The sequence below is a fragment of the Dermacentor albipictus genome, chromosome 1, assembly GCF_038994185.2.
Source record: "Dermacentor albipictus isolate Rhodes 1998 colony chromosome 1, USDA_Dalb.pri_finalv2, whole genome shotgun sequence".
In the NCBI taxonomy this organism is placed as follows: domain Eukaryota; kingdom Metazoa; phylum Arthropoda; class Arachnida; order Ixodida; family Ixodidae; genus Dermacentor; species Dermacentor albipictus.
Window position 1 is genome coordinate 31771291 of NC_091821.1, and position 16704 is coordinate 31787994.

General features: G+C 47.9%; 1 protein-coding gene across 9 annotated transcripts in view; it reads left to right on the top strand.

Moving 5' to 3' along the window:
- Positions 1-16704, top strand: part of LOC139060753 (collagen alpha chain CG42342-like) — a 462978-nt gene that overhangs the window by 386678 nt on the left and 59596 nt on the right. For all 9 annotated transcript variants that reach the window (XM_070539846.1, XM_070539853.1, XM_070539840.1 and 6 more), the window contains 5 exons: positions 1585-1689; positions 8387-8458; positions 11540-11629; positions 12546-12590; positions 12678-12701. In XM_070539846.1, the coding sequence (XP_070395947.1) occupies positions 1585-1689; positions 8387-8458; positions 11540-11629; positions 12546-12590; positions 12678-12701 (336 nt within the window). The remainder of the gene's footprint in view (positions 1-1584; positions 1690-8386; positions 8459-11539; positions 11630-12545; positions 12591-12677; positions 12702-16704) is intronic.

The window sequence follows — 16704 nt, forward strand, 5'->3', positions numbered from 1 at the left end:
CGTCGGGCGACGATATGACCTTTATGAAGTGCGCCCCAGCAGTCGATAAAGAGCCCCAGGGGCCGCACTTAAGCCTGTCACGCGATTAATTGCCATTTGAAGGCATCGCAGTGGCAAAATGAAAATCGATGGTGTGACTGACGAGTGCTATTCATGCGCAATGGTGTTCAAATAACGCCGCTACGCTCTGTACATTCGGGCAGTAATCGCTTGTTACGCGATTGGTGCTATGGGCTATTTCGCAGTGGCCCTTGGACTGTACCACGAAGTAAGACTAGACAGGAGTGACAATTGTTAGGGGCACCAATCGCGAGTGTGCTTTCAAAATAGAGTTGCGTAAAGAAAAGCGCTGAAAAAAAAAGAAATGACGCGCGCCGCGCGATGACATTGACATGCGACATCCGGGTGCGCGGGACTAGGCTTCCAGCGCTAAGACCAGTTTAACTCGCGTCTTTTCCGATACAACCTGGAGCCGACGAGACGCGGCTTACTAACGCATAGCGCGCTTGTGACTCCTGTCTAATTTTGCGCCGTGGTCGGGCCTGTGGATGTAATGTGCACGCGCTCTGTGACCTGAGCGGGAGTCCGCACGAACCACCCGTGCATGTCAAGTGCAGGTGGTTCCTATCCGGCAAGCGGTAGTACTGCATGCATGAGAACCTTCACACGCACGCCAGACTGGTCCGTTGAGCCACGACTGACCATGCAAAACACTCTCAGAGCACACATTCAGTTATTCCTGACTTAATTATTCAGCGGCATTTCCGCAAGGGCGTAGAAAGGTTATGTTGCCTTTGTTGATCCTGTTGTCTCGTGAGCGAACAGACTCGTGACATAAGACAGTGCTTACAATTACACGTTCACTTCTAATACGGCGCAGAGCAGTGGCATACATACTATGTGTAACAAACTGTACGAAGATTATAACGTCGGCTTTATTTTGCGCCATGAACCGAAAGTTGTTAGTTGCGCCATGAACCGAAAGCGAATAACAGCTGCGCTATTACTGCAGCGAAAAGCCGTAGCCGTGCGCCATCAGTCACCCTGTTAGCTCTCATTTCTCAGACTTTCGCCTAGCAATAATACATCGAACAAAACATACCCGCGTTTTAAGTTCTGAAAGCGACGCCCTGCTCTGCCACAACTGTTTGCCAGGCAGCACGCCCACAAAAGTGAAATGAGCAGTTTCGCGCGCGTCCGCCGCCTGCCGCAGGCATAGAGGTCTGCCACAAGGCGGCCCGCGAGGGTGCGATAAGCGACGCGTGTGCGAAGCCGGCTCGGACCGGATAGCGCAGCCCGCGGTTGTGGCCGTTGCTGCTGCCAAGCAGAGCGGACGAATCTGTGCCACCTTTGTTTGCAAACTACGCGCGTGGCTGTCACGACAGACAGGGTTGCTCTGGCTTACTTTCTCACCATCTGCCCCTATACTTACAAAAAAAAATGAAGTGGGGGGGAGGGAGAGAAAATAGCACGAGGAATGGACTGTGAGCTGTCGTCTGTTGCTGCCAGCAGTGTTGACTGACCGATGTTTTTGCGCCGCCTTTTCCACTCTTTCTATCTCCTCCCTTCTCTTTCTCCCCTTAGGGCAATGCCGGACGGGATGGCAGGTCCATCCGGGGCCTTCCTGGACAGAAAGGCGAGCCGGGGGCGAAGGGCATGAAGGGAGACTTCGGGCTGCCCGGACCGAGGGTACGTGGTCCACGCTCACTTTTTCCACAGCTCCGTTCACTGCGGTATACTGTCATGTTAGCTCGAACCGGACCTTCTCACCGTCTTTTACACCGCGATCTAGGTTTGCCACGTTTCGACGTGTTTTTCCGAAACTGTCGTGCGCTTCTTTTTCTCCGGAAACCAACGCGGAAAAGAGCGGGACTTTCAAGAAAGCATTCTTAAAACTTATGAGCGCGTGACGAAAGCGTTGAGGCCCCGACGTTAACCGTCTAAGTTATACGTGACAGTACAGGAACGCGAATATTTAGCGGCGAAAGAGTTGATTTCTTTAGGATTGAATTACACATTTTCTTTTTTAAAAAAAGAAGCAGTTTCACCCGAAAGGCGAAGCATCGATTGCGATAGCAAATTAGAAGACAGCTATCAGTAAAGATAGAAGTTTTATTGACCGTATAAAATTGCAAACAGAGGCATACTAACTAAATTAACGAGCATGGTGTCACGCGCGCACAAGGAAACAAGAACACATATCACTCGATTATCGCGGAAACTCGCTTCCAAACGCTTGAATGAGAAAGCGCGGCAGCAGCAGCGAGCGAATTGGCATTCGTGCTGCGTCTCGCATCAACGCGAACTAAGCCGCGAAAACGCAGCACGCTGCGGACTCTATCCCCGTCGCAGATGGCTTTCAAGATGCAGCCGGAGTAAAACGCCTCCCCCCGTCCCTCCCCTCCCCCCGGATTCTTGCGCGCGACGGAAGACGGCGCGCTTCATCGCCACTTTCCTCCTTTGCGTGCGCGAGATTGAGCCGCGATCACTCACTGGCTCACCCCCGAACGCTTTCACTCGCACATACGGCGCACGGCGACGATTTCATCGCCTTTGGGGTTTATAGGAAATCTCACGGCGACGCAGACGCCGAAGGCAGAAATGCGCCTGGAGTGTCCATATAAATGTTATCGCGATAAAAAGTTATTGAAGCCGACCGACTATGGCTTAGAGATGTAAAATTTCATGAAATTTTGAGGGGCGTGAAAAAAGATAGTTTCTTTCATGTTTTTTTTTTTTCAGAAAAATTGGAAAAAAAAGTACAATTGCGCACTGATCGAGCTATGAAGAACCCGACGCCATTTATTTCTCTTACACTGAAAAGAATATAATCGTTACATTACTACATCACAAAAGTCCCAGCAGAGCTTCTGAGTTCAACATCTAGGCGCAATTTCGCGTCAAGGCATTTATTTCACATCAAAGCGTCAAGACCGACATTCGTATCAATCGGCCCGATTCATTTCCGCTTGACGAGTCAACGCTTCGCTGTGCAACGGACGAAGCCTTCCGGAGATTGAGGTTCGAGTGCACGCACACAAGTTCTTGCGCGCGATCCCCTGCGAGCCTGTTGCGTAGCTTTGTGTGCACATTTCCAAACTCGGACCAGTTTCTTCCACATGCCGCAGCAGAAGGGGGAATCTGCAGTGTGCGACAGGCGAGGGGGCTCAAGCGTTGCTTGAAGCAAAGTCCTTACCACCACGTGGATGGATCCAGGTGGTGGTGGTGCTAAACATTTATCACTTGAGACTTATTTACAACACTTCTTGTGAGGGCGCTCAGGATCGCGCAGGGTGGCCGGGAGTTTTTGGCCCTCGGTGACCCTCAGAGCCCAGTCCAACAGCCGTGTTTTGTCGGCTGGGTTGGAGCTAGACACCGCGGTCTCCCATCCCTCGACGTTGGTGAGTTTCCACTCAGAGGGTGGCTGGAGCTCAGGGCATATGAACATTATGTGATGGAAGTTGGCTCTAGGCACGCCGCAGAGCGTACATTCCTGTCGATATAGGCCTGGGTGAACCAGGGCGAGAAAGGTGCTTGACAAGCTCCCAAACTCCTTTTGACCAAACTTTTAGATACGTCTAAAAAAGTCGCATCGCAACAGAAGAATTCTGCGGGGAAGCTGTTTTTTTTTTCCTTCAATTTTGTCCTGGTTGAAAAAAAACAAAATAAACCTGTTTGTTTACCTTGAAATTTTCAATGTTTTTTTTTTTTTCAGCCGCTTACATCTCTGCTATGGTGGTACGTTGATATAGTCTGTCAGCTCAAAAATGAATCACACTTAAACGCCCTTTTATTGCGATAGCAATTACACGGATACTCCAGGCGCATTTTTGCCGTCGCCGTCGCCTTGATGTTCCATATGCCGGGTCTACCATGTGGCCATGACCTACACGGTACCGGCGCTGTCATTCGCTATGGCCCTCCGACTGACACGGCAGTCGTGAGACCATATCCAGCAAGTTGGTATGCTCGGCGTGCGCTTCGACGCGGCATGCGGCGGATCCTGCTTTGAGTGCGGCTGCTGATGCGAACGGTCTTACGATGGATCGCACGCAAAATGGCACCATGTGTCTCGCGCTTAAAGTCTAAGCGCGATAAGTTGTTGCCACGCGCCGTATGCTGTATGTACTAGTGAAAGCGTGCGAGAGTGAGCCGACGATCGCGGCTCAGAATCGCGCGCCCTAGGGAGGAAAGCGGGGACGAAGCGTGCAGTCTTCCGTCGCGCGCTAGGCTGTGGGGGGAGGGGAAGGAGGGGGGGCGTTGTAGTTCAACAACAACTGCGTATAGCGCAATCACGCAGGCTGTATCTTGAAAGCGATCGGCTTTGGGGGCAGAGTCTAGGTGGGGCGACGGGCTCGTAGCTTTGCGTGTGCTGTGTTCTCGCCGTTCAGTTTGCGTTGAAGCGATAGACAGCACGAAGGTCACTTCGCTCGATGCTGCTGTTGCGTTTCCTCACGCCAGCGTTTTGACAAAGAGCGTTCGCGGTCCTCGACTGTGATATGTGCATATTTGTCTGTGCGCGCTGACACCATGCTTGTTAATTTAGTTAGTAGGTGAGTGTTTAGAAGATTATGCGGCTGATATAACTACTATCCTTATTTATTATGGCTGTCTAGTAACTTGTTAAGGCAATCGATGCTTCGCCTGCGAAACTGCGAATTTTTTTTGTCTTCCTTCTTTTTTTCGCGCAGGTAAACAACGCTGCATTAATACACCGAACAGTGTTGTAGTATATCGTTCACAATGAATAGCAGCGAATCGTAGCAGGCATTGAATTTGGTCATCACATAGAGTCCGATGCAGGTCCTGTATTCCTGCGTATAATTCCTGCGTATGGCTTTACTGTACTCGTTGTTCTCAAGCGCGCTAATGTGAGTCGTTATGGTTGTGATGCCAGCCGTGTGAACGCTCACGTAAACTTGCAGTCGCGGAACGTAACCTAATGGTACGCTACAAAATATGGTAACTTTGAAAGGCCGTCGACGCTAACTTTTGCCCCGGCTGGGCCAGTTTTGAAGGTAAAGGTATTTTTTTCCAACGACTTCTGCCACAAGAGAGAGAGACAAAGAGGAGGAAAGACAGGGAGGTTAGCCAGTGTAAGTACCGGCTGGCTACCCTGTGCTGGGGAAAGGTGTAAATGGAATAAAAGGAGAAAGAAGAAGAAGAGGAGAAAAAAAAATAAGGAAATTCACGCAGTAACGCGATACTACGCGATACAACACTCAAAGGCGATCACACAATTCGCATGTCCTTAAAAACTTCAGCAAAGCCCTTAAGGCCTTGAGTGCCGAAGCCCGTCTGGACCAGTGTCCTAGAGCTTTCTCCTCTGTAAAGGGGCGATTGTCCAGTTTTTCGAGCGCGGTTACGAGCACTGTTCTTGGCACTTTGTAGCTAGGCAGCATATCTCACATTATACAGGGTGTCCCGACTATCATGCACCAAGATTTAAAAATATGCGAATGCCACGTAGCTGGAGCGGCCAGTCACGCGGCAATTTTTCGTGCATTCGCGGGCTTCTTTCGCCCTCGGAAAAACACTTTTATGCAGCACGTGTTGAGCAAGAGAAAGCTGTACCGGGAGCTTTTCATGTCGCTCTGCAATTTTCTCATTGACAGTTTTCATCGAATTGTAATGTTTACGATGTTTATTAATTAAGACTGATTATGTAATTAGGTGAAATGCAAAAATAATCTAAGTATCTCCAAGCGACAGCAAACAACATTACCTTGGCTCTGTATAGCTACGTGTCATTTGCATATTTTTACATCGTGGTGCATGATATTTGTGACACCCTGTATACGTGTATTAGAGCCTCACAACCAATCGGGCCCAGTCCTGGTTAACCTCCCGACCTTTCATTTATCATGTGTTCTCTCTCTCTCAATTGCCGTGGAAATTCGCCGCATGCCAACGCTGCGCGCTCGGAGTGCTGTAGCATGGCATGCTTCGGTGATGTGTGGCGAAGTGGAGATAGACAGCGACGCCGAGTATGCAGCACGGGCAGACTTCAATAATTCATATCACCCATAAAGCAAAAATCGGAGAACCTCAAGAATAAGCAAAAGAGTGTTCCATCGATTGCGTTGTGCGCTTGCTCAGCGCGCCTGAGTGTTCACATTACGGTTGAATTGGTATCGAGATGCACTTAAACGTTTTCTTTCTTTTCAAAATGATATTACATCGTGTTGTCAGAACAGCGTCATTTTCTAAGTTACGCAATTTCACTATGATCGATTCCTGTTAAAGTTATAGTAAAAAGAAGAACTGTATTTGCTTTCAAAAAACTGCAAATATGAGACTACAAGTTGAGGATGCATCAAAAGCAGTTCGGTGCACTTGGCCCTTGCGCCAGAAAGACCTACAAATCACAAGTTCAGTGCACAGCTTTCGAATAAGCTCTGCTATTGAAGGCGCCTCTTCGATCCGATGGACCGAGTTTGTAGAGATTCGGGCGAACATAATTTTTCAAGTAATTTTTTTCTTGTGACTCCATGTTTTATTCAGTCAGCACACGTTGGAAGGGCCGTACAGGACGATAAAAATTTCCCCTGACGAATAATTTGTGAAAAGGCTCTGCGCTGTGCGTCTAATATGCCATGATTTTTAAAGTAAATTCTGAGACGGTCGAGCGGCGCGTCTCGGGACACTTGGAATGGAATAGAGAGCTTTAGATTATGAAGCGTAAACGGTTTGAGTGCGCAAGCCACATTGGTTCCCGTCTCAAGCAAAGTTTGAGTTCTTGCGTACGTAAGCCGGCTTACGTCATTGATTCACGTAGAAATCCGTGATCATATAGGTCAATCGCAGGGAGTGAGGGCGGTACATTTTAGCCAGCACACTCAGTCTGACACATACCGTAAGGTGCGTTCAAAACACGGGGCCATTATAAGGCAGGGACATTTCTGTACGAGTGGCTGACATTTGTGAATACGACTGCCGCTAAAGCAGACTAGTAAAATTAAGTTGTAATGGTTTAACGCCTCGAAACTACGCAGTGGGGTATGAGAGACGGCGCAGTGGAAGGCTTCGGATTCGTTTGACAACATGAGGGGTTCTTTAACGTGCGCCTCCGAGTACACGAGCGGCTCTTTTTTTCTTTTCTCCTGTTTTTTTTTTATTTTTCCCTATTGAAATGCGGCGGCCACATTCGGGAGTCGTACGCGCGACTTCGTGCTCCGCAGCAGAACGCAGTGGCTGTCACTCGGCCGCCGCCGAGAGTAGTGAGTGAAATAAAGATAAGAATTAGTGAACTACGCCGCATAGCAGTAATCATTGGATCGTTTATCTGTATACCGCGTATGGACATAATCTGCTTGATACGCAAAGAATGCGAGCTTTCGCTCGGCCTTTTATGTCATATGTCATTTTATGATGAAGCGTTGTGTACGTGGGTGCCTTGGCTACGTGATTTGTACGAGCTTCGCAGAAAAACAAAAAAAGAACAAATAAAATGGAAGAAAACCCAGTGCAACTGCTGGTGCGATAAGTATATATGGTAAATCAAGGAACGTTAGCGAAAGCTCAGCTACGCCCAATAGAATCCAAGCATCCTGCAATTCTTGCTCTTGCCTTCGGTTGCAATTTTTACCCGCCGCTGTGACTCAGAGGCTATGTGGCGTTCCGCTGCTGCGCACAATGTCGCGGGTTCGTTTCCCGACCATCCACGGCAGTCGCATTCCTGTAAGGACCGAATGCAAAAAAAAAAGGCTCCTGTGCCCAGTTTTGGCCCGACGTTAGAGAATCCCATGGGAGTCAAAATTATTCCTAAACTCTCTGTTACGGCCCCTCTCATTGCCGCTGTGTTGCTGAGGGACTTTAAGCCCCGTTGTTGTAGCCGTATTCCTTGGTGGGCTACTTGGCGAACCGTAGCTGTTAAAAGGGGGGGGGGGCGCAAATTGACGCACACATACGACGACAATTCAATTCGAGATGAGCGCTCATCTTTTATGTTCTGCTCTGTGTACGTGTATCTATTACCGCCCCTCTTCCGTTAGCTGTACCCCATTATTTCACGAATTGCTCCATTTTTATTCTTTTTCCGAATATTTCTTTCTTGCTCTGTTTTCTCAGTCAGCCTATACGCCGCTCTTCTTTGGCTGCCTCATGTAGCGAGTCTGGAGGCACTGCCCAAGGAGCGTCGACCGGAAATATTCTTAACCCGCCGTTAGACACGACTTGTCTTTCGCTCAGACGCTGCGAGTGTACCGCCGTCAGGCGGCGAGTTCTTTCTTATTTATCCTTGCTCTTCCAGGCTCTCGTAATGTGGACACAAGTTTTTACGGCACCCGTTTCGTTCCGCTCTTCGGGTGCCGAGTGTGTGTGTGTGTGCGCATATGTGTGTTTGCGAAGGCAGCGCTCGACCAGGCGACCTGTGTGGCTTGCGCAGGGCGACAAGGGCAGCGTCGGCCACCCGGGCAGGCCAGGAGAAGATGGCGCCCCGGGAAGGCCCGGACCTACGGTGAGTTTCGTTCGCTCGTGTCGTGTCGTTGATGTTGAAATTCAAGGGTCAGGGCCGAGTTCAAGGGGCTGTCTGAGTTATCGTTTGTAAAAGTTGGAGGGAAACTGCTGGCTTGTTCCACATGGGCAGGGATGAAAGCCGACGCCGGGGATACAAAGAAAAGATACATCAAAACATGGATACATTAATATGAGAAGCAACTAGACATTTCATAAGACGCAGAAAAGCGTAAGTGGCATAGCTTTGAGTATTTTATTTATACATACTACAGCCTCAATGAAGCTATTGCAGGAGTGGGATGAACAACAAGCATAAAGACATTATAAACACGCTTGCTTCAATTCTTTCAATGGTAGTGAACGGATGTTGCTTAGTAATGAATTCCAGATTTCAATTGATCATGGAAAAAAGATATTTAAAGGAATCAGTGCGGGAAAAAAGGTAGAGATATTTAGAGCTTGGTGACTCCTTGTAGATGAGGGTTTGGAAAAAGTCAAATAGTTATGAAGAGAGGAGAGACGAGGAGAATTGCATGATTACCTTGTGAAGCAATTTTAGGTATTCAAGTTTGCGACGCTCTGCAAGAGGAGCGAGACCAAGTAGGGGAAGAGAATTAGACGGCGAACAGTCTTTGTCATATCTCCTACAAACAAAACGCACTGCCTTTTTTTTTTCACTGATTCTAGTTTTTTGACGTCACAGTGTCAGTATGGAACCCATACAACGCAGCCATATTCGAGCATGGGGGGAATGAGGGTTTTATATGTTAGAAGTTTAGTTTCTTGAGGAGCAAGATGCAGCATACGATGCAAGTATATTTAGTCTTTTAAGGGCCTTGTTACAGGTGACATCAATGTGTTTCGACCATGAAAAATCGTGCGTTAGTAGGTTAGCTAAATGTATGAATTCGAACACTTTATTTAAAGTAATATTATTAAAGGCATAGGCAAAGACGGAAGAGCATGAGCGTCGTGCAAAAGACATGGAGAAAGTTTTGGAAAAGTTGATATTCATTTTCCATGCTTTGGACCAGTTACAGAAGTCAGCGAAAGAATTGTTAAGGACACCATGATCAGTTGGAGATTTAATTCTATGATATAAAACGCAATCGTCTGCAAAAAGGCGTATTTTAACTGAGGTGTGTAGGGGGATATCATTAATATAAAGCAGGAATAAAAGAGGACCCAGTACTGAACCTTGGGGAACCCCTGATGAAACAGGCATCAAGGGTGAGTTGGTAGAGTTGAAACATACATATTGCGAACGCTGGGAAAGAAAGTCGGATATCCAGCCAGCCAAGGATGCATTTTTTAGTATAGCGAACAACTTGTACATAAGTTTAGGGTGTGATTAAATTTAGTTGCTTCAGTTCTTCAATTGGTAATGGTAAAAATGATTGGTTGAAAGTGTTAGTGGAACCGGGTGTGTAAACGCTAGACACTACACGAATTAAAAAGGTGGCGTGGTGTGTGGGTAGGCGGGATGAGAAGTTTCCCATGTAGATGACTGAAGTCGTAGTACTATTCATGAAAGAGGCAAAGTCTAGTGATCCTGCAGTGGTGATGAAATGTCTCGAGTCCAATAGACACTTTAATTTGAGCAACGTTCTTCTGAGGACTGTGCGTAGATGTTATACAACATGCTGCACGATATTGAATAGTTTCCAATTTGTTAATTACGCATATTTGATTAGGACTCCAAAGCGCAGATGCGTATGCGAGCTTCGTCTGTCTAAAGGTTTCATAGGCTTGTTTTCGTATAAGGAGAGGGCACACTGCAAGGTTTTGTGTTATAAATACGAGAGATTTTCATGTATCAACTGCTAATTTGTCCATGTGTAAAGACCTGAAAGATTATTTGAAACAGTGATGCCTAGTTAACGATGTGAGTCGAGTAGTGCTATAAACTTCCATCAGCTTACATTTGTTAACGTGGAGTCTAATTAATGAATTGGTGCACCATCTTTCAATTAGTGTTACGTCTTTTAGTAGCGCCCCTGTCTGGTCCTAAACATAAGTTATGCGGCGGCAAACGACGCCATCGTCTGCGAATATTTGGATGGGGGAAGAGATACTAATAGGAAGGTCATTAATAAAAATTTAAAAGGAGCAGAGGTCCCTTAACTGAGCCCTACGAAACACCGGAGCTGACTTTCGCAGTGTCGGAACGACAAGTGCCAACAACAGTGAATTGTGATCGACCGATGATGACTGCGCAGCTAATCGAGACTAGATCTTGAGGGTCAAGGTTTAGACAAGAAAGCTTTTCCATTAGTCGCTGATGTGGGGAACAATCAAAAGCTTTCGTGAAGCCTGAGTAGATAACATTTGTCTAAACTGAAGAATCCAGGTTGAAGTCTAGACCGGTTGTAAATTCGAACAATTGAGTTTTTCCACATGAAAGACCGGGACGGAACCCATGCTGGTTGTCGAAGAATAAAACTTTATTGGAAGGAAGGAAATCAACTTTATTCAGGCCCTGCAGGCCACGAGAGTTTTGGGCTCTCATGGAGTGGTCGTCTCCCACGACGGAACCGGTAGGTTGAGTTTCCTGGCGGCGTCGTGGACCTGCTGGACGGCCCAGAGTTCGGGAGCGAGTTCTTCGCTCCGGATTGCTTTTTCAAACTTGCGCTTGTCCGGTTCGGAGTTTGTGAGCTTGCGAGTACGGCCAGGGTAAATGATATACGTTAATGGATGTATTGCATTTGGTGCAACAAGACTTGTCGTAGAGCTCAGGCATGTAATGGTGCAGTCTGTTTTGCGTGGGGTATGGGTCTGTTTGTAGCATTCTGAGTGTAACCGCTTGAGCTCGAGTGAGCGTGCGGTGTGGCGTGCTATACTTTCTACGTTGTAGATAGTAGTGTTTAGTGATTTTATTGTATGTAGTGGGGACGTCCTTATTCTCCGAGTGGTCGGGTGAAGCCGCGTGGTCTGTAAGTGTACGCGCAGCCTCGTGTGCCGCCTCGTTAAGGTTGGGGACGTCGCCGATCTTGTCAACGTGGGGTATGACGTGCGCATATATTTTGGGCTGAAAGAGCTTGTAATTGCCAACAGCGTACCTGCGCACTGACACTTTCCGCAGGGGCAACCCGGAGCCAAGGGCGAAAAAGGCAGCGTTGGAGAAGCCAGTCCACCTGGCCTGATGGGAATGCCGGGGTTGCCCGGACCCCCCGTGAGTGCAACACAGCACATGCCTCTAGTCGAATCGTGTCAGACCGCGTGGTACTTCTAGCGCTGCCAGCTTTTACGAAGAACGTTACTGTATTGTGTAAGAAGACGAACTCGTCACTCAATTTATTTCTTGACGTCTTTCTTTTTGTAATGGAACAAATGAGGGAAAAAATTCAAAGCAGGGCAGATTATCACGTGCCCGGAGTTATGCATACCAACCAATCTACTCACGTGACCTGACCTTTGCAGCAAGCAACATGCGGAAAACCTTGAGTGAAGGTGACATGGATTAATCTTACAGTGGATGGCGCGTTTGTTTACAGCATTGTGAGAGAAAGAGAGAATAAACTTTATTGTACAAAGGAATTGGGACATGTCAGGCGAGGCACAACTGTACGTATCACCTAAGGATGCCGAGGAGCGAACGCTGTTAGAAATAATTTGTGAGCCCGTGGTTAGCTAGCTCCTCTATACGAGCGTCAAACAGAAGTTTGACACTCGTCGCAGAGGCTCTCCGTCAGTCGACGCGGTACACTGTGATTAATACGTGATTTGTCCATGTCAAGTGTCAGCCGGCCGCGGCGGTCGCATCTCGTTGGAGGAGAAATGCAAGAACGCTCGTGTACTTAGATCAATTAACTGCACGTTGAAGGACCCTAGCTGGCAAAAATTAAACCAGAGCTCCCTAATACGGCGTCCCTCGTAGTATTGCCTTGTGACGTTAAGCCCCACAAATCAATCGTATCAAGCGTTCGCATCCATCATGGCAGGAACGTGTATACGGAGTGAAACGTTCCTGTGCACTGCGTGCGCCGCACATTCTGTCACCTTATGAGCAAAGTTGCAGGTTGCTTGAATGATGCGCGCTTAGCAAGGTCATGGCTCTGAAGTGTTTGTTCTACACTGCTTGCGTGCAGGGAAAGCCCGGACCCCAGGGAGAGAAAGGAGACAAAGGCGATGGCGTAAGAGCACTTGCGTTTGAACGCTTGCCTCCCCTGTGCGTTTGTGTTGCATTGCGCGTGACCTTTTGCCCGTCTTTTTCGTTACAGGCATCGGTGCGGTACATGAGACAGGCAAGTGGTCCGTCGTCTTCACTAACTGTGCATTCCTGCTGCGCCCATCCCTGCTGCGCCCGCATGCACTCCTTTATCGGGCATGCCGGCTGCATCATACGCGAGCCGTTACGCCAACGGGTGCTATGATTTAAACGGCCTGGTACATAGTACGCGTCTTTTGTCACTGAACAGAAAATTCCTGCGCATTTTCTAGAATTTCTTCAAGGCTAACAGACTGCTTGTATTTATTTCACGCTTCAGAAAATTATACAGCGTGTATTTGTACGCGCTGTTCTTACTTCGAACAGCTTTTTTTTTAAAGCCTACAATATTTTCTTTCAATTGAGTCACTACACATGGATTATTTGCCCAGCCGGACATTTGCCAAAAAGACAAAGCAAATAATTCATTAATTCAATTATTACGTAATGAACTTCTTAGTGAGAAACTTTACGGCACATATTTAAATTGGAACGTTGAAGGGCATCGCCAGGAAGCGCAGTTTCGTATTTCTCCTTTTAAAATAGCCACGTTGACCAAAATAAATGGCGTCAAATTACGCATGCGGCATCGCGAAGCGCGGCTCAATGTCCTACCTGTCTATGACGTAGAAGGGTGGCGTAAAATGAGGCTGTCGCCGCACTTCCCTCTTCCCACGAGCTGATGCTGATTGGCACTTGGCGCAGCTCCCGATTGAACGCACAGTCACTTCACCAGCAGGGGCTTGTCGCGTGGTATCGCGAAGCCACATTTTACGCCACCCCACTACGGCACAGGGGAGTCGCATTACGAGCTCGCGGTTCCGCGTGCGTAATCAGGCAAATTGAACGAATAATTTAACGCCTGTTATTTGGGCCTATATGGCCATTTTGAAGTGTAGAAACACGGAACTAGACTTTTAAAGGGAGAAAATTGTCATCCGCACGAGTGTAGCACGACGCTATACAAATGAAACCCATGCGGGTTTCTCAGAAAAAAAATGCTTCGCAGTTAAAAAAAAAGAGGAAAGAAAAGTGTGATTCGTCGTGGGCTCTCTCAAATCATGTCCTTAAGTTCTGCGTTGATATTTTCATGTCCGCCCTTCATCTGCACGCCATTGCTTAAGTATTTAACCGTTACTTTAGACCGCCTGCACGGCTTAGCCGGTGCCTATGGCGTGCGCCCGCGAAAAGTTACATACGGCGTTATCGGAAGAAGCGCGCAACAATCCCCGAAACGCTCGCCTCTGCCACGAGGTTTCAATTCCGCGGCGCCTGCAGCGGCTGCTTGCTGCGCGAGTAGCGCACAAAGACAGACGCAGCCAACGACCGTCTGTCTGCGGCATCGACAAAAGCGCTCCGCCGGGATTATTCCGACGACAAAACTAGTTGGCACTGGGCGAACAATAGACCTACACCAGGATGTCTGTCGCTAACTTTGCTGAAGCTTCACTCTGCCCTTTTTAAGTGCGCATCAGACTTGCAGATTCATCTTCACTGCCGATGTAGCGCTACGCAAATAATATCACTAGAGCTGTTGTACAGACCGAAGTGCACTGTCTCTAGCGGAGCTGCTTTAAAGAGGCACAGAACCACTTGCTAACGAAGTGGGAAAATGCATTCGAAGTTAAAACAGGCAGTGAAACACATCTTTCGCGATGCTTCCGCTCCTTCTTCAATCAATGCCTTGCACTGCCCCGGCGCTCCGCCTACTAGACGTAAGCGTGGCCCGCAGTTCCAGTTTGATTTTCGATGTTCACGTAAACGCCACTACTTCCGATTTTGGCTTTAAATCTAAACTATACCCGACAGCCACGACACTGATAAGCGGTGTGGCCAAAGGCTAATTCTAGGCCGAGCGCGAGCAGATGATAGTTGGCTTCTTCCAGAATTACGTAACATTTATTGAAATTTGAAAGCATATTTTCACTTACTGCAGCCTGTTTATTAAACTTCGTCCATAAATGTAAACAGTAACAGTAGGAAGAAGCGCACTGATCCAAACACGCTTCTTTATTGATGTCAACTATTATATATATATATATATATATATATATCATTAGGAGCCAACAAACACGCACAACCAAGGACAACTTAGGGGGAAAAAATTATACTTAATCAATGAAGTAAAGAAGGGATAAATTAATGGAAATGAAAGTGGATGAAAAAACAACCTGCCACAAGTGGGGAATGATCCCACATCCTTCGCAGATGTGAAACATCCTTTCTGCCGCAGGCGTCACGAGAACGTGAAATGCGGAGGTTGTGGGATCGTCCCCACCTGCGGCAAGTTGTTTTTTCATCCACTTTCATTTCCATTAATTTATCGCTTCTTTATTTCATTTATTAAGTACAAGTAATGTCCCCTATGTTGTCCTTGGTGTGAGTGTTTGTTGGCTTCTTATGATATAACTAATAAAAATCGGGCCCCTCGGTTAACCTCCTTTCTTCTCGCCTGTGTGTGTGTGTGTGTGTGTGTGTGTGTGTGTGTGTGTGTGTGTGTGTGTGTGTGTGTGTGTGTGTGTGTGTGTGTGTGTGTGTGTGTGTGTGTGTGTGTGTGTGTGTGTGTGTGTGTGTGTGTGTGTGTGTGTGTGTGTGTGTGTGTGTGTGTGTGTGTGTGTGTGGTCACGCTGGCCGGCGCAGCCGAAGGGAAGGAGGAGGGAAAGAGAAAAGTAGAAGGCAGCGAGGTTAACCATAATAGCGTCCGGTTGGCTACCCTACACAGGGGGAATGGGATAGGGGAAAACAAAAATTACAGGGAGCGAGGGGAGAGAAGGGAAGAAGGAAATTGCGGTGAGTTCGCTGACGCGTGTGGTCTTACAGAAATTGCATTAATAATCACAGATGGTCTCCACAAGCCTCTCATCCTTAAGAAGCACAAAAGCGCCTTCACCGATTTATCTGCCGACGGGCGATGGGGGCGGTGTTCCAGCAGCACCTGCACAGAGAGCGGCCGATTGCCCAGTTTGTGGAAAGCTTTGGCAAGTTCTTGTCTCTCTGGGGCATATCGTGGACAGTGGCACAGCAGGTGGTCGATGTTTTCTTCGGTGCCACAGACCTCGCATGCTGCACTGTCAGTCACTCCAATTAATGTAGAGTATGCCTTTATGAAGGCAACTCCTAACCAAAGGCGACAGAGAAGCGTAGCTTCACGTCGAGGAAGTCCGAGTGGAGGTCGGAGTTGCAGGGAGGGGTTTAATCGATTCAGTCTTGTAAGCCGTAAGTTTGGCGAGTTCCACTCCGTCAGTGAGAGACTGCGTGCCAGGTGTCGAAGCTGCCTTGCGGCGTCTGTCCTCGAAAGCGGAATTGGAATGCTGTGCTCTTCTTTATGTGCCGTGCGAGCAGCGTTATCGGCGGAATCATTGCCACTGATTCCACAATGGCCAGGTACCCATTGAAAAACAACCTCGTGACGCTTCTGTTGGACGTGATGGTAAAGTTTCACGATTTCGTGTGTCAATTGGTCATAACATCCGTGTCGGAGAACTGACTGCGTGTACTGTAATGCCGGTTTTGAATCACAGAACACAGCCCATTTTCTAGGTCTTTCAGAATCAATGAATTCCAGTGCTCGACGCAGGGCCATTAGTTCTGCCGCAGTTGAGGTAGTAGAGGAATGCGCAAGGAGCTAGCCGCTGCCTGTTGGCCTTGGATGACCGTTCGGTCCCTTGTGCTACGTTAACCATCCATAACTTTTGTAAATAAGCCCAGCTATACTACCCCTTCGATGCAGCAAACAAAAGGCGGCGTTCGCGAGGAAACTGCGACAGATAAGCATTCGCCCGAGGCAAACTGGCTACTGTACACCTCATCGAGAAGCACGCAGATTCTCAGGCAATGCGCATGAGGACGTCGAAGACTGGTTGGCATACTACCAGAGATGAGCCGCCTTAATGAATGGAGCGCGTCTGCGCAGCTCTCTAACGTTGTCTTTTTTCCTTGCCGGAACTGCCCTTATGTGTTACGACATTAATGAGGGCGCGCTCACAATTTGGGACAGCTTCGTCGATAAAAAATGCTTTGTTGATTCGCTTTCAAAGCAT